Source organism: Varanus komodoensis, unplaced genomic scaffold (assembly GCF_004798865.1).
Source record: "Varanus komodoensis strain SLA01 unplaced genomic scaffold, ASM479886v1 scaffold6_4, whole genome shotgun sequence".
Lineage (NCBI taxonomy): Eukaryota > Metazoa > Chordata > Lepidosauria > Squamata > Varanidae > Varanus > Varanus komodoensis.
The window spans coordinates 10,517,057-10,540,267 of NW_025336347.1; the positions used below are offsets into that span (position 1 = coordinate 10,517,057).

Here is a 23,211-nt window from a genome sequence, read left to right on the forward strand (position 1 = left end):
AGAAGTCAGGTGGTCTGGAGGATGGCTTTAGACATGGAAACTACAGAGTTTGAGTTGCATCTGGTGAAATTCATGATTATTTTCATAAATCAGTGCTGGCATTTCAACATTCTGTTCTGTGAGGAAATACACTGATAGCATGCCATACTCATGTCACTGGTTGAAGAAGGAGGCTTTTGCTGGGCTCAACGCTTTCGCACAGCTCATCACGCCTACAATAATCTTTGCATGAAGAAATGCCAACAGTGTTTCCAGGCTCATCTGTTACTGTCTTCTGGATGGTTAGTGTAATACAACTACACTTCATTGTGTGTAGGGCACAATCTTGTGCATGCATAGGCAGAAAAAGTCCTTCAACTCTCAGCATTCCCAACTCAGCATGGGAAGGCTGGGAATTGTAGAACATTTTTTCTGTCTAACCATGCATTGGATTGTGCCTTTAGAAGGTAATTTCTCTCCCGTGAAAATCCAAGATGATGGTTGAATTTTCCCTCCACATTCTGACAATACATATGTTGAGATATATTTAAACGTTTCAAGACTGCCAGATTCTGAATCCAAAAGCAATGTTGATCCTGAATATCCTAACTTCACATTCATTCTAACTTTACAGAATGTACAAGCATACACATTAACGCTTTTCCATTCGTTTCCTTCTCCTGTTCCTAGTCCAAGATAATAAAAAATGACAGTACATGTGGCCACAACCTAGTAAAGGAATATAAAATCTACTATTCATTTTTGATTATTATGTAACATATTTGTCAACAAAGTATTCTAACTTGATTATGTTTCATTTTTGCTCTATTTAAAAAATCTGTGACATTTTATTTCATTTCTGTCCTGCTTTTCATCCCCTCATGGACGAACAAGCTAGTGAACATGGTTCTCTGATAGTCTTTTGTAGAAGTATGGACTGTAGTAACTTACTCAGCTACTATTGTTGTGTCATGTGTAAGTTGCTGCATCATGTGCCATCAAAGCACATCCTGGGGCTCACTGGTTTTTTGACTTTCAATGGCTGTTCAGAGTTTTCCATGGATTACTACTTTTAGAAGTCAGGTGCCTGGCAGATAATTCAAAGAAATATATTGATTTCAGTGGGAAATGCATTTGAAATAATGAACAATGCATATTGATCAAATAATGATTCCTTTGCTATATTTCATGATTGTTTTAGCAGAATGGTCGAAATTGTGGTGGGGGAGACTTTAATGAGATCTTAGATCTGCTGTTCCTACAAGCAGCAAATAATCATGAGACAGGTAGTAATTTTGCATTTGGTGAGCATGACAATAAAGGAGGGACCGTGGCTCAGCGCAGAACACCCACTTTGCATGTGGAAGGTCTCTGGTTCAATCCTGGCATCTCCACATAGGGCAGAAGAGCTGCTGCCAGTCTGTGGCCACAATACTGGCTTAGATGGCTCAATCGCCTGTCTCAGCGCAAGGCAGCTTCCTGTGTTCCCTGTGACTGCATTAATCCCATTTGTCCACCAGAAATGCTTTCAATTAGATTATTTCTTGGCCTCTTCACCTTTGATAAGTCAAATTAGAACTTGTAAGACTGAAACACTAGTAATTTCAGACACTGCTCCTGTCTGTTCAGAGTTGAAAGTTCAAGTTTACCAGTGCCCATCAACAGAATATTTCACTTCTTAATGACAGTGTTAAAAATCAGATCTTCATGGAGGTTCACAAGCATATTGGAAATAAATGAGCACACTGTTGATTTCGGTGCCACTAAGTGGGAGACCAGCAAAGCTTGTATAAGTGGTTGAATTATTGCGTATACTTTCTACAAGAAGCCATTTTTTAAAAAGCAACAACATTGAGAAAGGAGGAGCTGAAAGAGCTTCTAATCCAGTTTGCAGCCTTATCTGCACAGCTCTATCATGAAGTACAGAACATTAAATACATGTGGAATAATATTCTTTCACAGCAGGTGGAGTTTCATTTAACCTGTTCACAGCAGACTTATTGGGAAAATGGGGAAAGTTCTAAGGAGATTTTGGCACACTGTCAAAGCACCAGAAACACTGAAATGTAATAGCTGTGATTAAAGATGAGATTGATAAAATATACACCTGTTCTGCAGAAATAAATTTATAATTTGTAAAGTTTGGTTTGGATCTCTGCAGAAGGTGCAGGAAAATAATAGAACAGGATATGGATGCCTCTGTTCCCCGGATTAATCTTCCATGAATAGATCTTCACAATGGCAATTTATTTTAGCTCTTGTACAAGTGGAGGAAATTATGAAGGCAATTATGAACATGCATTCTGGGAAATCACCTGGCCAGGTGAGTTTCCAATAGAGGGAGATACAACCTTTTCTAACGTCTTATTTCCAAAACTACTTGGCAAGTATTCTTATATTTTTAAATCAGGCTTCTGTTGGCATCATTAAAAGGAGACTACAGTATATTCTCCCAAACTTGGCAAGGTTCATATTTATTCCACCAACTATTGACCAATCTTATTGATTAATGTTGATATGAAAATGCTGACTGTGATATAGAGTCCAATACAACACTAGTTTCACCAAATCAAACGGGATCTATGAGATTGACAGGGCCTGATCACCTCAGGTTACTTGTTGGGTCAATTCTGTTGAACTCTAACATAACAGATCAGACTGCTGGTGGGTTTGGTTTTGTGTGTGTGTGTGTGGGGGGGGGTGGGGATGCTGAGAAGGCCTTTGACAAAATTAAATATATTTTTATGACACCGATAAATTTTGGTTTTCCTCTTGAATTTTTGAAATGGGTTGAAACTCTTTCTGCATCCCTGAGAGCTAGCTAGCATCATGACCAATGGGTTCTTCTCTGTCTTTCCCCGCTCCCACTGAGCAGAGGATTAGAGGAAAGATGTCCTCTTTCTCCATTGGTGTGTGCTGCTGGACGGAAGACCAGTGTTCACTACATTGTGCATCAATGTATAGAATTTAAAATCATCCTTTATGAAGAAATTTGCTATCGTCTATTTTGTAACCTCCCAGCGTCTAGTTTTGTCATCATAAGCTTGAGCAATACTTTTGAATACTTCTGGTTAGTTGATTAACTGGGCAAAGAATGATGCCAATTGGAGATAAGATTACTCACAGTATGCTAGCCAATTGGTAATTTCACTGGTGTTTGGAATCTATTACTTGTAAGGGAAGACTCATTCCTAGAGACGTACTACAAAAGCTATTAAGCTAAATTTGAAAAAAGTTGATTAATGTGCTTCAGTTAATAGATAGATGGACTGATTTAAAGGTTCAGCTTGTGGAGTAAGGTCGATACACTGAAGAGGACAATCATACTTAGGATAGTTCACATGTTATGTGGGGTTCTTTCATATACATCCAGTAAATATTTTCAAAACTGCAACACTTTGTTTGATACCTTTTCCTAGGATTGTTCTCTACCATGCACACATTTGAAAAGAATGCGATCTTCTATTAAGGAAAGTGGATCTTTCTTTCCAGATCTTGTACTATCAGCCTATTTGCTGACCTGTACTAAATTTTGTGTTTTCCTGCTCAGATTAGATTTTCCACCTTGGTCAGTTTTGGAATCCTCTTGTCTGGACCTTCTGTTCATGCAGATGACAACACCTTCCTAGCATGTTAAAATGGGCAGGGTACCTCCTACTGTTGGGGCTGCTTGAGCCTTGTGATGGACAATATGGTTGTGAGCCGCCCCGAGGCTTCGGCGAATGGCGCGGCATAGACAGTCCCTAAATAAATAAATAAATAAATAAATAAATATCACATCAATTATGGTTTGATTCATTCTTGCATGTCAGACTGACCTTATGACAAAATCCACACTTAAAAATCAGTTAAAAATAATGTTGTGGTGGACTTGGATGGATGAGTTGATTTTTACTGTGGATCAATTAGTGAGGATGATGAGTCTTTGTTATTTTCTGATTTGTGTGTGGAGGTTGAATGCCAATACTTACAGTTGCAACATTTGCTGGAGTCCAGGTTTGGCTCGGCACCTTTTACAGCTTCACAATGTCTTCAGTTATTGGAAATAATTATTGAAGCTGATCAGTTACTTCAACTCACATATCTATTAACAGTTAATACATATAATACATTGGGTCTAAAGAATGAATGGAACTGAAAATTGGAATATTTGGTCCAAGGAATCAGTTATCACTTTAGAATCTATATCTGAAGTTTCAGTGGATCTCAGGTCAAGTCTTATTAAAAAAAAAAAAAGTTTTGCACCCCATTTATTCGAAGTTACAACATCTTATTGATAATGGTTTGTCTGAGTGTTGGAGGTGTAATACTACTAATGCTTCTTTTGATTATATGTTTTGGTTATGTCCAGTAGTTGTCTCTTTTTGGATGAAAGTTATAGTACAGATAAATCTTATGTTAGAACACAATTTGATATTTTCTAACGTATTTATTCTTTTATCTTATCTTGTCTTCCTGTTTCTTGGAAGCAGAGATTTGGTAAACATAAATGGATTTCCTGAGCCCTTTTTATAGCTAAAAGACTGATACTACAATGCTGTAAACATAATGCAGTGGAGACTTAACCATGTTTTTAGCATTTGCATAGATGAAATGTAGATGGCACTTGCAAATGGACATATATATGGATATTTGGTCTGCCTTTGATGAAGATTACCTATAACGGATACTTCTGGATTTATGTTGTTATTTGGTTATTTACACATCAGCAGTTGTTAATTTTGGCAGGAGGGGGTTATGATTTTATTTGTCTTTGTTTTATTTAACTTTAGTTTGGTGAAATTCACAGTCAAAACAAATGTAAAAGATCACTAAAATCAGGGCTGTCCAAAATCTTCCTTTGGTTTTAACAATCAAACATTTCAATTTGATTCATAGATTAGGGGGAGAAATAAAGCACTCGAAGTGCATGACCAAACAGGGATGCCCACATGCTGGCAGCCAAAACATTTGAAACAATGAATGCTTTGTGAGCACAGAACGGGTGCCCTAAAGGTACTTTCCAGGGTACCTGGGAATGGCTTGGAAATGAATCAACCCATTTCCCTATGGTTTGGAAAAGGAATGGCATTGTGTATTTCCAAACCAATACATCATGCCTGGAGTGAGGCTCACCCCCTGTTACTCAGGGATTTGACTCCTCGGAGGCTCTGATGGAAGATCTCCATTGATTTATAGCTTGTCACTAACGATCTGTGATTCACAATATCAGGGAGAACAGAAAGAGTCACTCTAGCATGGAAAAGTAAGCAGAAGGGAATGTCTCTTCTCAGTTTTCAAGTGCTGAAATCTTGCAAACATTGTCCCTAAAGTCTCAAACTATTCAGCACAGAATTGGCACAACTAATGGGCTTGAAATTCCTGACAGTATTGTATTGTGGTCTAAGTTACCATATCATGTAAATGGGGAAGAGAAGTAGAGATCATTGGAAAAATATTTTTTTCCGCTAAAACACATCTTTGGACATATTAAAAACCCCAGCCACATGGCTTTAGAAAGCTTTGTAAGCAACAGCTCATCCCCCGCCTTTTTATTTTGAAGGCTGGCCCTTTAAGGTGTCAGCAGTGGAAATCTCTGAAGAATGCAATGCAATACCTCATACAGCTCATTTACTGTATTTTTCGCTCTATAAGACGTACTTTCCCCCCCTCAAAAGTAAAGGGAAATGTCTGTGTGTCTTATAGAGCGAATGTGTGTGTGCCCGACGCCCGGGACGCTGCCGGCTGCCTGTAGCACATGGCACCATCTGGCCGGCACGCGCTCGGCGCGCCCTGCTCCGCCCCCCCCTCCGGGACAGGTGAGAGCTGTGCTGCTCAGGGGGAGGCGTGCGGAGGAGGAGGAGCTGCGGGCTTTAACCCGCCAGCCACACAGAGAGACGGACTGCTCACCCCCACCGCCTGGGAAGACCTGCCGCCGCCGCTGTGCCGCCCGGAATGCCATCGCCGGCACGCTGCCAGCCGCCTGCACCACGTGGCACCACCTGGCCGGCATGCGCTTGGCGTGCCCTGCTCCGCCCCCCTCCTCCGGCGCAGGTGGGAGCTGTTAATCACAGGTCGGTGTGTGTTTTCAAATGGCAACCCGTCTTTTAATGAAGCCCATGGGGAAGTGATGGGGAATGTGCCTGTGATTGTCAGGAAGCTTTCCATGGATCAGTTATCTGTTAGTTGATCAGACACATTTTTTTAGGATCAGTGGATATTTGAACAACATTACCTTTGTGTATGAAGTTTATTCTTCAAAGGCTACTTAGTCTGCTGTGTGTTTGATTTACCATACAATATCCCATTTTTTGTCAGAAGTTTTTTTCTATTATTTACTAGTAGGGCAGCGTGGACATTACTGGCTTTTTTAGATTTGTTATTTAATTGTCTGCAGCAACTCTTGTATAACTGGTGTAGATTGTGGATTCCTTCAATAATTCCACTACTGACTAAGAAAGTGATGTCAGTGATTGTGAGCAACAGAGCTTCATAAATTCTGACTCTAGTGATGATGAGTTCTATGGGTTCAACGAAAACTAGAACAGTACTCGAACTTTAAAGTCTCTCTTTTGTTAATGACAGTGATGATGGTTCTTAATGCCACTGTTGACTGCTGTTCACTTTACAAGGTTGAAATACGGTATTACTGTATTCTGTTATAGTTTATTAAATAGTTTAGTAAACCACTTGATTCAGAATATTTTTTTTCTTGTTTTCCTCCTCTAAAAACTAGGTGCCTCTTATAGAGCGAAAAATACGGTAATCTGCAATGAAATTAGAATGGCAGCTTCGTTTCTATAACCTCTTGAAATATCAAGGTGCTGAAGCTGTTGCCTTGGAGATGTACATTTGGTTGAGTTTGGGTGAACAGGTTCAGTCCATACCCAGTGCAGAAGAATTATAATTAGTGTTGCATTGTGTGCAAATCTTGAGAAGTGACAGCAAATCGAAAAAAGGATGTGGGAGACTGCAAAACAGCCTTTGCCAACCTGGGCACTCTGGATGGGTTGGACTTCAGCTCCCTTCAGCCCCAACTGGCATGGCCAATGGACAGGAATGCTGCTGAGGAAGACCAGTTTAGAAACTCTAGATCTGGTGCCTCCTTGCTTCTCTTTGATTCTGCTCCGTTGGAAGAAGGATTAGGTGTGACAGTTGAGGTAAGAACACCAATCAGGTACAGGCTTCCCTGGTTCCTTGGGTAAAACTTCCATGTCAAGTTTTCAAGCTTATGTAGGTCCCATTTTGAAGTTATGTTTATGGGATAATCAATTCAAGTTGTGACAACCCAGATTCAGGCCGGACATCAGGAAAAGCCTCCTCACTGTCAGAACAATATGACAGTGGAACCAGCTGCCTAGAGAGGTGGTAGAGACATTCAAAACAAACTGGAAAGCCATCTGAGTGGGATGGTGTAACATGGTGTCCTGCAACAACAGGAGGTTGGACCTGATGGCCTTCATGGCCCCTTCATGGCCCCTTCTACTGTTCTGTGATTCTATGATTCTATGAGTGTAAAGCACTCTGTAGCAAAAGTCTTCCCAGGCTATGGATTTACTCAAGCAGCAACCATACTCTGCCCCAGCATGCTTCTACTTCTCTTTTACTGCCCTGTCCTTCCAGTTCCAAAAGAGTTTGGATATTTGACATAAAAAGTCTACAAAGAAAAAATAAGGCAAAGCCCAGTTGCATGCGCTCCTGATTTGATAAAGCTCATAGGTCAAATGATCAAACTGCTTTTTTGAACTCCTTTACTTTCAAAGAAATCTTTGAAAAATCTGTGGGGCTAGTTTATTCAAAAGGGAGAGGAGAGGAGAGGAGAGGAGAGGAGAGGAGAGGAGAGGAGAGAGGATGTTTCGTATACTAATTCTGCTGTAGCGTTCAAACGTAAGGAGAGCCTTGCTGGATCAGATCAAGCGATCACCCAGTCCAGCATCGTGCTCACACGGTGGCCGCCCAGCTGCCCACAGCAAAACCCGCCACCCAGCCAGCAGCACCCTCCTGCCTGCAGACCCAGCGTGCTGCCTCAAGATGACACAGTTGCCAGCAGTGCTAGTGACCACGGTGAGGCTCACCCTACAGGAGTTGATCCAATCTGCCTTTAAAGCCATCAGACTGGGCGGCCTGCACGGCACCATGTGAAAATTAATTCCGTAATTTAACTATGTACTATGTAAAGAAGCACCTCTTTTACTTGTCCTGAAGCTCCCACACATCTCCCACTTAGTTTTCTCTTACCTCTTGTTGCAGTAAACACAGCAGGTATATTGTGTTGAATCCAGCAGCAGTGGTACATCACATCCGGATGCTACACTTTAGGTACTAATAGCTAGAGTTGCGAGGTAGATTAAAGTGCTCCCTCCCTTAACTCTGAGGCTTGCAGGACAACCACAAGAGAAGGAACTTTCTCCCCTCCCCTCCCCTACCCATTTCATAGTATTCCCTGGGCACTTTTTCTGTTTCATTATCTTAGTCCCTGCAGTGTTGTTTGTTATCCTAGTCCCTGTTGTGTTGGCATGACTGATTTTAGTGTGATTTTATTGGCAATTTTGCCATTATTGCAAAAAGTTTAAAAAGATGTATTTTACAAGACTTTTAATAAATGGAATGAATGAATGAATGAATGAGCCTCCAGCCCATCTGCACACAAGACCTTCTGCTCAAGCCGATGGCACTAGCAGATCCCCCTGATCATGGCTGTGCTTGATATTAAAGTGTTATGCAGGGCAGGTGGATGGGAGAGGCCTCCAGCAATATTTCAAATCACATGATTGTTCTCCACCAGCAAGAATTAAATATATTCTTCGATAAAGAGACCACAACATTCTTAAAACACATTGCTTTTTAGTAATTTATGGAAAGAGGGATGAAGCTTGCTGTGATTCTCGGATCCACCCCATCTCCTAATTTCTTGCCCCACTTAGAAATCCCCGACATGGCCATCCAGCCCAGCACATTGCTAGGATTTTCCCTACTATTGCTGTCACAGTGATAGAAAATCAGTGGGAAGACCCCAGACAGGTACACATTTTGGCCTGTCCTAATCAGACATAATAAAATTGTTCTCACACTCAAACCACACAAAGCACTGAAATTAGCGATCAGTTTTGTTTCTGTTTTTACTAGGGTTGTCTATACCAGCTATACAAAGTCTGTAGACAATAATATGTACAGTGCTTCTTTAATAAGCTTTCCCGCGGTCTGCCAAAGGCCTGCCACTTCAACTTCTGGGTAGAGTCCGTGCCTTTTCAAATGCAGAGAGACGTCTTTCTCTTCTCTGTGGGCCAGTCCATTGCCTCCAAAAGATGTCCTTGGAAGAGCATGGAACTGGTGTTACATTATCAATGAAGTAGAAAGAACGGTTAATGTAAGCAGAGCCAGCATGCTAGTGTCGCACGAGAAGAAAAAAAGAAAAAGGGCTCCAGAACACAGGAAGATGGAATAATTGAATTCCCTTGAATGTCCAGTTGAAAACATCATAATCATTATACGAAAAAAGAAGCAACATTCCAATTCATTTATCACTTGTCATCCTAGTTTGTATTCTTTTTCTACTGACTCCTTCCTCTCCAAAACACTTTCTTGCTTTTTTAAAATTATTTTTAAAAAAGGTTACAAAGCATTTGCAGCAAAATGTGGCTTTGCTCAGTTTCTCAAACAGTCAGGCTTTATTTCAAAATACCTTATATATTTATATACTTCGTACTGGTAGAAATAAACTTTGTAGATCCACCCTTATAGGATTGTTGTTCATATTTCAAGATCATGAAACTTGAAGAACTGCTTTCCCTCTCGCTCTCATTTTCTCCGTTGCCAAATCTGATGCATTATTTTCCTTGGGTATTTGACTCCACACAAGTCAAGTCACTGTAGTTTCCTCTGGTACAGAGTTAAAGTGCAAATAAAAAAATCCCATTTGGCTTGTAAAAGCTGGAGATGGTTTAAAGTTTAAAGATTTTTGTCCTCTATCTGTCAGGGGATCCTTCACTGGCTGCTGTCAGAAGATTTTTTGTTAGGTTCTCGGGTGAATCTGCAATGACAAAATGAAGAAAAACAAATTATACTCAGTCCCTTGGGAACCATTTTGATTCTCCAGTTTAGCTGGCGTAAGCTGTCCTCCTCCATTGCTGCAAAGCCAGGAGAAGAATAAGCAAGAGAGTGCACGAAACACAGGCAAAGGAGAAAAGAACACCATCCCGAGCTGCAATAAAACCACCCTTTAATTCAAGAGCTTTAGAACAGTTGAGCCTTGCCCATCGTGGGCTGCTGCAAATCTTACTCCTTTTCCTGCATAAGCAACACCGGGATCATAAGCTGCAGCTAGGAATGCAGTGCTAAGATGCTGAGTGGCGCACCGAGCCACACACACATGTTCAGCTGCGTGGAACGAAATGCACGGGGGCTGCCTTTGTTACGCACCTTCAAGCCATCTCTGGCTTATGGGGACCCTGTCCAAAACATCCTGTCCGTGAGAGCCTTGTTTGGTCTTTGCAAACTCAAGAGTGTGGCTTCCTTTATGGAACTGATCTATCTCAGAGTTGGTCTTCCTCTTCCTTTTCTGCCTTTCCCTTTCCCTAGCATGATGGTTATCTCTAGTGAGTCTATCTAGCAGCTACTAAATCATGTTTCAGGGCTTTTTGTTGCCCTAAGTAACTTGGGAAAAGGATACCTAGCAAACCAACTCCTGCTGTATGCACCAAATCTGCCCCAGAGTCTTCCAAGGAGCCCTTGTAGATTGTCCTAAATCTCCAACCCAAGAGTGTGTCATCAGGTTCTGGCACCTAAGAAGGTTTTCTTGGTAGTGGCATCCATTCTCTGGAATGCTCACCCACATGTGGTACCAGCTGTGGTACCGGAGTGGATTTTGTGTCTGTCGAGGCGGGGCAAGGAGTCCTCTTCTGAGGAACAGTGCTTGGTGATGTAGTATCCTTCACAGTGACAATGACTGGGGATGCCTGCCCTCTTTGCGCACTTTTTTGATGTGTGTGTAAGCTGCTATGCCTTCCAGTGTTTCAGATGAGAAAAAGGTCCATCAGTGCTAGTCCTTGGCTTACTACACCGAATTTGGCAGCAGGTTCTGGAATGGCTGACATTCTGTTCCATGAATTAATTTGGAAGCTGCAGGTCAGGTGCAATCACTACAGCATGCAGACCACTCCCGGATTTCCCAGGCATCTTTGGTGTCATCCAACCTAGAGTCCCCTGGTGGCACCCAACCTGGTGTCCCCAGTCAGCGGTTCACAGCTTGGCATCCTTCAGATGTGTTGGAATAAACTCCCATAATTCAGATGGGAATTACTGGAAAAGCAATCCAATTGAACTGAAAGACATCAGGCTGGGGAAGGAGACTTTTGGATGCCCATCCAGGAGTCTTAGTTCCATTAGGAACACTGGGCAGAGAATGAGCACCTATGCTCTGGTCAAAGGCCCCACTCTGGCTGGCTTGCAGCACAGGAGAGAGCAGCTCCAGAGGCTTTGCTGGGCTGGCGGATGGTGAATGTGCACATGAACAGGAAGCAGAGAAGCGGGGCTTTCAATTCCACTCCCTCCTTCTGAGCATTAAAGCCTCACCTTTGACACGGGACTCTTGTAGCACACCTTGTTCTAATGAAAGGCATAAAGTGGGTGAAGTGATGCTTTTTATTGATTCAGCTTTTGATGGCGAGAGTGAGCTCCAAATAGCTCTTCTTTTGTCCAAAAGAAGTAAAATAGGTCAACAAGTGAGTCAAAGCTGGCGTTCTGGACAGGCCTTCGCTGTGGCAGTCAGAATATTGTCTGTTCTGCCTTCTGACTTTTAAGCACTGAAGGGGCAGGTTGGGGTGCAGGGGGAAGAATCCTCCTGGACACAGAATGCATAATGGGTGTTAAAGTTCGCTTAATGGATTAACTGTCATGAAAATGACATTTTTTTCATAATTAAGGGTATTTCAAGCTAGCAGCAATAAAATGAGGAAGCAACTGCCTGAGTTGCCCCATCCCTGCTTATCATGGGCCATCTTTGCAGGACCACCGGAAGAGAAGCAGAACATTGGGAATGCAAGTCTTGCAACAGCATCACCTGGTAAGGTGCTGTTTTTTCCACAACACCTTTGAGCAGGAGCAGCCTATTTGAGTAGTGAGAACATCAGCACCCATTCTGAAATAGTAACGTTATGCTGGAGAGACTTGCCTTCTCCCGTAGGTCCTGGTGATGAATTGGCTAAAGCACTCTGGGCATTTCACTGCCAAGTCACTGAAACTGGCACATGTCCCACTCAAGCGCAGTTCAGGGGATACAGGATTCTTACTGAGGCAGTGCGATATAAGGGTGGAGGGAGGTGGAAAAAGGATGGGGTTGAGATACAATGGAAAGAAGGGGTGAGGGGAAAGGGGGAGCAGCAACCAGCTGCACAAGACTCAAGCTGACCTCCCTCTGCCTGCCCCACTCTCATACAATCCAGTTTTGTAGCACTAATGAAAGATAATCAGAAAGGTAGCACGAGGCTGCTCTATTCGTTTATACTGTGTTTAGGTCTACAGTTCAGGCTCTGGTAGGGGAGCAACAGGCCTCTGCAATGGGCAGGCAGTGTGGGTAGGAGAGGAAAAAAGATCCCTACTCACTCTCACCCGAGGTCAGTGATGGAGAACCTTTTAGAGACCAAGTGCCCAAACTGTAACCCAAAACCCACTTATTTGTCGCAAAGTGCCAACACTCCAATAAAACCTGAAAACTGAGGTTTTACTTTAGAAAAAACAATGCACAGCGAGTACAGGCAAAAAATATATATCCTTGGCAGTGCACTGACCAGCCATCCAAAAGCTTGGCCGAGTTCTGGCGAAAGAGACGCGACTCGTGACCTCATCGCCGGGCGCCACTACTCCCTACCGAGCATGCGCATGGCCCCTCTGTGTGCTGTTATCTGATCAACGGCTGCTGGGGTGATGCTGGGGCGACTTGGGTCGCGAGCCGACAGGGAGGGCTCGTGTGCCTGTTGTGGCACGCGTGCCATAGATTCACCACCACTGCCCTGCCCCTGCGCTGGCGCACTCCCCTAACCTTGATATACGGGTAAAGTTCCATTGAAAAAAGGGCAATTTTGAAGAAGCCTTCCTTGAGTAGAGTTTTCTGCAGAGCTAATTTTTACAGTCCATTCCAAGCACACTCCAACCATCAAAATCTTACCAGGACACCTCATTTTTGTAACCCTTGGTGCACATCCCTAACCCTAACAGAGGGTTTTAGTTCCATTGAAAAGAGGGTGATTTTGAGAATGCCATTCTTGAGTGGCTTTTTCTCCACAGCTCAACTTTTGTTCCCATTCTAGGCACATTCCAACCATTAAAGTCATGCAAGGACACACCGTTTTTCCAACCGTGACCCTACCCTGGTACACAGCCCCAACCCTAACAGAGGGTTTTAGTTCCATTGAAAAGTAGGCGACTGAAAAAGCCTTCCTTGAGTAGCTGGTTCTGCACAGCTCATCTTTCCTGCCCATTTTAAGAAAAATTACAACGATAAAAATCTAACCAGGACACCTAGTTTTTCTTACCCTAACCCTACCCCGGTCCACTCCCCTAACCCTAAGAGAGGGCAAAAATTCCATTGAAAAGAGGGCTATTTTGAAAAAGCTTTCCCTAATTAGCATTTTCTGCATAGTTAATCATTTCTGCTGATTCTAGACACATTACAACAATCAAAATCTTACTAGGACCCCTCATTTGTCTAAACCTAACCTTACCTGGGTGCACACCCCCAACCCTAATAGAGGGCTAAAATTCCTTCAAAAAGAGGGCGATTTTGAAAAAGGCTTCCTTGAGTAGCTTTTTTTGCACAGCTCATCTTTCCTGACCATTCTAAGCACATTCCAACCATCAAAATCTTAACAGAACACTTGTTTTTTCTATCACTAACCCTATCCTGGTGCACAACCCTAACCCCAACAGAGGGTTTTAGTTTCATTGAAAAGAGGGTGCTTTTCAAAATGCCATCCTTCAGTGCCTTTTTCTCCACAACTCATTTTTTAGCCCATTCTAAGCTCATTGCAACCATCAAAATCTGACCAGGAAAGCTCGTTTGTCGAACCCTAACCCCTAACCCTAATAGAGGGCTGAAATTCCATCCAAAAGAGGGCTATTTTGAAAAAGCCTTACCTGATTAGCTTTTTCTGCACAGCTCATAATTTCTGCCCATTCCTGACACATTCTAACCTTCAAAAACTTACCAGAACACCTCATTTTTCTAACCTTGACCCTACCATGGGGCACACCCCTAAGCCAAACAGAGGGCTAAAGTTCCATTGAAAAGAGGGCTATTTTGAAAAAGCCTTCCTCGAGTAACTGTTCCTGCACTGTTCATCTTTTCTGCCCATTGTAGGCACATTCCAACCATCAAAATCATGCCAGGACACCTCATTTTTCCAACCCTAACCCAGTGATGGCGAACTGAGAGACCGAGTGCCCAAACTGCAACCTCAAACCCACTTATTCATTGCAAAGTGCCAACACTCAACAAACCCTGAATTCTAAAGTTTTAGTTTAGAAAAAGCATCTCACAGCCAGTCTAAGCAAAATATATATCTCCTTGGCAGTGTAGTGACCAGGCATCCGAAGGCTCAGATGTGTTGCAGCTCATGAGTTGTGGTTCGTGACCTCATTGCCTGGAGCCACTACTCCTTTCCGAGCATGCGCATGGCCCCTCTGTGTGCTGTTATCCGATGCTCAGCTGCTGGGTTGATGCTGGGGCGACTTGGTTCGCATGCCGACAGAGTGGGCCCCACGTGCCTGCAGCAGCAGGCGTGCCATAGGCTCACCAGCACTGCCCCAGGTCCTTTATTCCTCCCACCCCGCACTCCATCATCTGACCAGTGGGGTGATTCCAAGGCTCCTGGTCCTCCCCCGGCATCTCCCAGCGGCCTCCAATAAACCTCGTGGTCCGCCATCCTTGGAAAAAGATGAGATGCAAATTGCTCCCTCGGACCTTGGCCTCTGGCCCTCTATGCTGTTCCCTCATCAGGGCCATCGGGCCTGACGCTGAGGGGTGCCTCAGGGATCGCGGCTCTTTCGTGACAGAAAGTGCCTTCTTGGCTCCTGGTGGGGGACAGGCAAGTGCAGAGGTAGCTCTGCAAGGAGAACGAATTCATTATGGCATCGCCACTCGGTGCCCTGGAAGAAGAGTTTGTGGTGAGTTTGCAGAGTGTTCTGGTAGGTGGGAAAGGGGAGGGGAGGGGAAGGGAGGGGAGCCCAGATGTCAGATGGCAAAAAGCCCATCTAGTGACACATGAAGAGCAGGAAGAGGAGGAGGTGAGGTCCACCTCTACCACTCCTCCTGCTCTCAGTAGGATGACTACACGCCTCAGAGTTTAGGGGCATTGCAATAGGATCAGATTCCAGATTTCTAGTGACTAGTTCTAGTGGCCTTTTTCATGGTGGAATGTGCTCCCCAGAGAGGTTCTCCTGCCACCAATGCTATATTCTTTTCAGTGCCAGGTAAAAACCTTTTTATTTACCCAACATTTTAATATTTAAATTTGTAACTACTTTTATTCTCATGCTTAGCCACATTCTATCTTATTTATTGCATTCTACCTTATCTTATTGTATTATGTGGGTTGTACTTTTTCTGTTTATTTATTGTTTATTTGATTATGTTGTAATCCATCCTGAGACACTGTTAAGGACAGGGTAGAAATGCTGTAAACAAACAAACAAACACTTTTCCTTTTTCCTGTCAGTGTAACTGGGAGCCACATTGTGAACAGTATCCAGAGATTTCCCTCGAAGCAAAAGTGAGACAACTGAGGCATTCTTACTTTGGACACACGATGAGAAGGCAGGACTCACTGGAGAACACAGTTATGCCAGGGAATATTGAGGGCAGAAGAAGCAAAGGTGGACCAGATATGAGATGGACTGACTGCAGAAAGGAAGCCACAGCCTTGAGCTTGTAACAGCTAAGCAGCGCGATCACGGAGGGGCCATTTTGGAGAGCTTTCATCCATAGGATCTCCATAAGTTGGAGGTGACTTGATGACACTCCAGGACTTCTGGTCCATGAACGCCACTGTGGAAGCAGGCTCCAGTGGTTTGCCAACAGCAGCAAGTGGGGTGATGGGCTTGTACTGCTGGTGTGCTGTCGGAGGTTGCTTGCAGGTTGCTAGCGTAACCAGACTGGCAGTGCTGGAGGTTGCACATTGTCATGAAGTAGAGCAGGGCCGGGGAATTGGGTGCCCTGCTTTGAGCTATAGCCCCCATCCTCTGTGCTTTCTGGTCCACATGGGAGCTGTAGTCCAAAGCAACCGGAGGGCACAAGCTGGCCCATCCCAGAAGTCGAGTCTTTCCCATCGAGTTATGCTGTGCAGAATTTGAAGTCTTCTGGGCTGCTGCTTGACATCATGAAGAGCTAAACATGGCAAGTTCCCCCTTCCCCTGAATGTAAAAATTCTCCTGAATGTGTACTCCCCCTTCAAATTCTTCAGAGAAGTCGCCAATAAAAATGTCATCCCTGCATCAGGGTACATATTTGGAGGGGGGGGGGGATAATTTCTTATGTAACCTGTGGGATAGACCACAGTCCAGTTTGCATGGGTGCATTGCAGCCAATAAGTACATAGCCATTTCCTTTGTGTGAACAATTGCAATGCAAACCAATTCCACCTCTCAAGCTGCCTTTTTTGTCTTTGCTGTTTTTCTCTGATGACTGGAATTGATTTTCTCTTTTTATGAGTCTGTTAGGATCCCTGAAATGCTTCTGGAAATGTCTAATTTGCTCATAGAATGGATTCCTCTCTTTCTAAAGAACCAAAAGGAGATTGTTAAGGTATTGACTTGGGTCTTATGACACAACACCCACCTTGGGTTAATTTCCCACTGAGGTTGGTCATTGTGCCAGGCAGCTGGGTAGCCAGTCTGTCGTGCGAACCCAGTGGCAGGGGTGGCCTGAAGATTCGACACCCTCATGGATTGTTTCAGGAGTATTTGAAGGTTATCTGACCCCGGACCAGAGCAGGCCAGTCACCTGGGTGACATGCAAAAGTGACACACACAGGTGCTCAGCACAGGGCAGCAGGCAAATGACACCACGGTGCCCTGCCGTGTTGTGTGAACCAGGCCAATGCTTTGACGGCTGCTATTAGCCACACAGGGATCTTTGAGGAAAGGTAAGGCTGTTGTTTTCGCTGTTAGTCGCAAACCCATCACGACCCCATGAACAACATTCTTCCAGGCGCACATTGGACACCTTCCGACCTGAGGGGCTCATCTTCTGGAGTCGTATCTCTTTGCCTTTGGTACTGTCCATGGGGTGTTCATGGCAAAGATACTGGAGTGGGTTGCCATCTCCTTCTCCAGTGGATCACCTTTTGTCAGAGCTCTCTGCTATGACCTGTCCGTTTTGGGTGCCCCTGCATGGCATGGCTCATAGCTTCATTGTGCAACACGAGCCCCTTCGCCACATCCATGAAGGGGAGGTGAGGCTACACATCATGAAAATAAAGAAACGAAGATGCCAAATGCCACTTGAACACACAACTCCTTGCTGAGTAACAGCACCATTAAAATCTCTACTGTGTGCTGTAATGACCCTTATACCGACCCCTCTCCCATGTTCAGGACCTCAGATTGCCAAAAAAGCTGTTTGCAAAATTTTCACTGAGCCCAATTTTTACTTGTGCATTCTGTGCAGATGATGCTTGAAGAGATGACTCAAACTTATGCACTGATTTACCTTCACTGGTTGCAATCATTTTTGTAATGTTTTCAAGTAAGAAAGCGAAACGTCACTGGAATGTATATTATAAGGCATCCCACACAAACTAATTAAACTAAGTCCTGTACGGAGATGAGAGAAAAAATACATGGTAGGCTAAGGTGTGTGTGGGGGATTATTTCATTTTAAAGATCCATGTCCATGGCTACTTAATTGAAATGAAATACAATAATCCACACAGAGCAGACGGAACCATATATCTGAATATTAATGAGTCTTCTAAGTACCTAACAACAATTTCTTTTTACAGCTGGTAAAAAGGATGCCCAGTAAAGGAGCAAAGATACAAAACCAAAAAACAGAGACCTGTGTGTGTGTCATCAAGTGCTGGATGCTCTCACTGAGAAGGTGCTTGAGGGAGGCATATTGGCCTGCTTTGCGTGTCACAACTACCCATGGTTTAAACCATCGAGTGGAAGGAGGGGTGAGTGCTGGCATCTGGCTGCCTGCCCACCCCTCCTGAATGAAACAAGCCAGGACCACTCCATCCCTGTGTTGTCATGACACCCAAACTCAGATTTGGACTCCATTGGTGGAAGAATGGTGCAGACGTGTAACCAGTGGGTGAACTTCCATTGTGTGCTTGTGTAGATTGTAGCTCAGCTTGATGGTTCTCTTTACTTTAATGAAAATGCGCATGGTCCAGATTTCACTCAGGACCAGGACACACGGCAGGGGGCATTAAGTTCTCTGCCTTTTCTTGAAATTCCACCTTCCCACAGGGGGTGGGTTTTAAGGTGAAGGGGTGGGGAGAAAAGCTTCAATTTTCTTCAATGGATACTTTTTTTTCTTTCTCTTTCAATGCCCTCACTCTGGGGGGCGGGGGGATGTGGAATTGCCATTAGCTCCGATTTTACCCCTAATTCATGATCTATGGAATAGATTTACTTCTAAAACATCCAGTTGGAAAACAAAACTATAAAACATGAGAAAATACAATATAAAAGTTGGAACATTTAAAACTACTGTATGAAAATAGAAAACCCCAATGTAAAACCGAGAAATGCGAGGTAGATGCAATTTAAAACCATGGAGAGTGACCTATAGAAATGCTTGTGAAAATAAGATGGTCTTTGCCCAGTTTCAAAAAGAGCACATACTCAACAGGGTGCCCCAGGTGGGAACACCCTACAGATGCCCTATGAATCATTCCCATTCCCAGCCATATTCATGACAGTGCATGGGATGCTCGGACAGGGAATTCTGGGAAAGGGATGGGGCAGCCACAGCAGAAAGTTTCCACCCAGGACTGGGCTCAGTTAGAATTATTGCTCTTTCTGCAATGGAGCTGGTTTAAACTGCACTTTTAACATCCTGTGATCAGAAGTGCAGTTGAGAGTGATCATTGACAGTCAGCACCAGCCCTGCCGAAAGGTGGTTATTTTATTCCTTGGGGCAAATTACTTGTACGGGGGTGGCATGGTGATTCAGTGCAATTGAGCTGCCCAGCAGAGTTCAGCTGAGGACTCCCCTTGGAGTCATCCAGGCAGCCAGTTGAGATGCTGGTACCTGGGCAACGAGGCAACTTGCTGGTGTTTGCCAGTGGTTTGAAGGAGGATGAAAAACGGGAGGGGGGCAGCACAGCAGAAAGCATCTTGTTTCCTGAACTTGAGAAAAGAGAGGCAAAGAGAAAAAGGACTTACTCTGGTGGTCTTGACTTTATTGCCGGTTGCGCACATCCATCCTGAATTGTCCGGCAATGTCTTGCATTCCTCACCCTCTAGGCAGGGCTCCATTTCACACCACCATTTCCCAATGACTATTGATGCTAAAAGGGAATCAGCAAAACATTTGTGAATATTCATCTTGCTCCCCTAAGCATGTTTCCCTGGCACAAGTTTTGTGGAGAAAGTACAAAGCATCAAAGTAAACCAGGCCAGGCCATACCACCAGCCCCGTGGGACTCATTTCTGCCTCACTCAAGTCCACAGCTCATACTGAGAACTGCTGCAACATGGCAGAATGCTCCATGAGGTTATGGATCCCAGCTATTACCTGTGCTAGCCACAAATGATTTCTCTCTCTCCCTCTCTCTCTCTCCTTCCTTCCTTCCTTCCTTCCTTCCTTCCTTCCTTCCTTCCTTCCTTCAGATTTCCTATGCCATTATTATAATATTTTTTTAAAGAAACCAAATAGTTTGTATGATAAAGTCATGACCAAGTACAATAAAACCCATCATTAAAACAATAAAAGAATGATGAAAAATGATACAATCTCATTAAATAACCAGTGGTAGCTGACAGTGTTAGTGGTCAGGAAAACATCTGGGCAAACAAGTGCCCTCCACACCAGAAGCCCACCTGATCCCAACGGGGAGATCCTTCCACAAGGTAGGTGCCACCACTAGGAAGTCCCTTCTCTGTCCCATGGCCAAATGGGCTTCGGTGGGCTGTGGCATGGCTAGCAAGCCCAGCCCCTCTGATCGCCAGGGTGGCTTATATGAACAAGGTGGTGTCTCAGATGAGCCGGCTCTGAGCTGTTCAGGGTCTAACAAAGCAGCAACAATACCTTGAACATGGCAGGGCAGTTAATCCGTGGCCAGTGCAGAGATGCCGGCACTGGACCCCCAGTTCCCCGCACAGCCACCTTCTGCACAAGCTGCAGCTTCCAGACCGATCCTGAGGGCGGCCCCCATATAACATGCATGTCAGCAGTCCAGTCTTGAGGTCAAGTACAATGACAAGAACCAGAGTGTGGAAAAGTACCGAGATCTAGTGCATCTGACATGGATGTCATCCATCCCCATCAATTTAATATTTCTGGAAATCTTTAACACAGGGCAGTGGTGGCGGGCAGGTGGGCGGGGGGGGGATATTTTTCACCCCCTTTTCCCACCTTGAAATAAATGGACATGTTGGGGGAAAAAATCAAAAGATATACAATATTTACTCTCTAATCAACATAAGCTTATTTTATTAAACTTATTCGAATATAAAATGCATAGATTAAAACAGAGCATATGGAATGTGGTATACTTATGAAATTTGAAGGACATGTTCATAGTTTTACTTATTTTAGATTGCCTTTTAAAGTAAAAGAAAACAAAGAAACCCTTCCAAGGAAGAACTAGAACTCAGCCTGATTCGTGGAGCGTATTCCCAGGTGAGCACACCTAGGACTGCAGCATCGAATGTAGAAAGGCCAAAGCCGCAATCCTATCTATGCAGGCTTAGACAGAAAATGGTCCTACAATTTTCAGTCTTCCCAGCCAGCATTCCCTGAAGTGGACCTCTGTTCGATATGGCAAGTGCTCTCAGATATCTATTCAGGTATGTGCAGAGTTTGCTGAAAGCATTTATCATGTCCTTTTGTATCACGACTCTATTTTTTCATGTTGTGTTTGTTCCAGAGCATTGCTTTTATTCTGTTTCAAGAATAAAGACACGATCATATCCAAATGGTTTTTATTTATTACGTCGAAACCATCACATTCTTTGATGGTAGGTAAAAAAAGCTTGTCACAGAAAAGTTAACAATCCCTATTTAGCAAAGTAAATCCCAGTGCAGCAATCAGAGGCTTGAATTGCTGCAAAGGGGAAAAATGCTGTTAAGAGCAAAGAAAATATAAGGTTATTTTGTATTTATTTCATTCTACGTCTACTAGGTTATTGTTACATGCTCTCCACTTTTGCCAGCAATGAGAAATTCCAGGGTCAATACTACTAGGTTTAACTTTCTTTGCATGAAAGAGCACAGAAAACTTAAGGTGTCTTTGTAATTTGCTTTATTGATAGAAATATGAGTAGAATAATAGTGAGGGCTTTTAGACAATAAGATCTCTGAAAGAACAACTTGGGTGCACCCCTTAGAAACTCTTGGCTCCCTCCTCAGTCGGCCTCTTTACATTCTGAACAGCTCCGTCCCTCCTTCCCCCTCAGCTCTCCGAACTAACAAAACTGGAGTTTCAAATTCTGTCTTGAAGCTCATTCTGATTTGAGTCTATATAACATCACAAGCACTGCCTTTTTGCATGGAAATCCATGTGTATCCATACATATTTTCCCAAATGTATGCATTAATAGTGCACATCTTGGAAGGTATGTATGCCTGTCCATTGATTAAAGTGCATGTTTGAACACTTCCCAGAAGCACACATTTTTAATGCACATTTCCCAATGTGTGCATGCTGGCAAGTGCTGCAAGTGTGCATCATATTGCACACTCAGAAATAAATGAACTTCAGCCAAAGGTTGTATCTGAGTCCACATTTGGTCCAGAAGGGGAGAACTGGGTAAATCCTGATCAAAAAGGAACTCAAGTGGATTTTGCAAACATCTCTCCCTTCTACCAACCAAGAACAGGCAGCAACTTACAGAAGGTGACAAGGGGTAGGGTTTTTATCCTATTATTATATGGTGGTGGTGATGCAATTCCTTAATGCAGAGGGGCAAGAAGACCTATGGCCCTTAAGGTCTTGTTGAGCTCCAATTTAAATCTGTCCTACCAGGCCAACATAACCAACTGGGTGAGTTGGACTGCATGCCCTGTCACAATTAGGAGTGACACAGGGTGCAGTCCAACAGCATCTGGAGTGACACAGGTTTCCCACCCACTTCCTTAGCACATCTAATTTTCACATGCAGTGAGAAAAGTGTGAGATCCAAAGGAAATATTTTAAACATCATGGCATGAAATGGCATAAATAAAAGAATGGTAAATCTCACAGTACAATGCTCTTCTTGTTTGTGGCCACTGTTCCTGAATGCAACCAGTCGTGTTATCACTGACCTTAACTGAAAGATGAAATAATAACCCACCTTATCAAACAGCCACCTTATCAAACTACACCCAGCAGGTAAACTTTCAACAGAAGCATTCAGTTGTGGCAGACAAAGAAGCACGCCTGACGAGGACACATACGACTTCTAGAAATTACTTGGGGGTGGTCAAAGTCATCTGCATCCACAGGGATAAAGGCAACATGAATTTTTGGAAATCAGCTCAGTTGGGGTTTCCCAAAAGCGTAAGCAAGTTAATTTGATGCTTTAATGCACTGTCTCCAGAATACATGAAGGTTAGAAATACCATACAAAGATGAGTCATGCTTGAACCTGATCTGTATGAAGTCTTCTCTGAGTGGTGCAAAAGCTCCCTGCGGCACTATTTCTCTTTCTCCCCGTCACCGCATGGCACATAAAGGCGTTGGGCAGATGCATTGTGAGTGCAGGTATCCGGGCTTGCTGTTTGCCATGTTTCCTTTTGCTTAGCTCTGGAATGTAAGCCTAAAATAGTGCAAGTAAGTCTCAGAAAGCCGTGTCGCAAGGACCAAATGCTATGGAAATATAAAAATGATCGAGTGGCCTCTATAAAATCTGTAAAAGGTATTGCTCAAGAAAACACCAGTAAAAAAGGATCCCTGGTTTCATCTCTTGTTTAGGGATGTTGCAGTGGAAATTAGTTCAGTTTGTATTTTACTTAATTTCTGACTTTCAACCCATTTTCTGTTATCCTTCTGTTAAAGGTGCACTTCTCTGAATTTTACAGTGGATTTCTGCTATAAAATGTCTCCA

The 23,211-nt window shown here is 43.6% G+C and overlaps 1 protein-coding gene across 2 annotated transcripts in view; it reads right to left on the reverse strand.

Annotated features, from left to right (window-relative positions):
• Window positions 1-9,052: 9,052 nt before the first annotated feature.
• The window catches only part of TAFA1 (TAFA chemokine like family member 1), a 364,814-nt gene continuing 350,655 nt past the window's right edge, over window positions 9,053-23,211 (reverse strand). For both annotated transcript variants that reach the window (XM_044451694.1, XM_044451695.1), the window contains exons 4-5: window positions 19,345-19,469; window positions 9,053-9,988 (exon numbers count right to left, since the gene is read on the reverse strand). In XM_044451694.1, coding sequence (XP_044307629.1) covers window positions 9,971-9,988; window positions 19,345-19,469 — 143 coding nt within the window. In that variant the 3' untranslated portion in view covers window positions 9,053-9,970. The remainder of the gene's footprint in view (window positions 9,989-19,344; window positions 19,470-23,211) is intronic.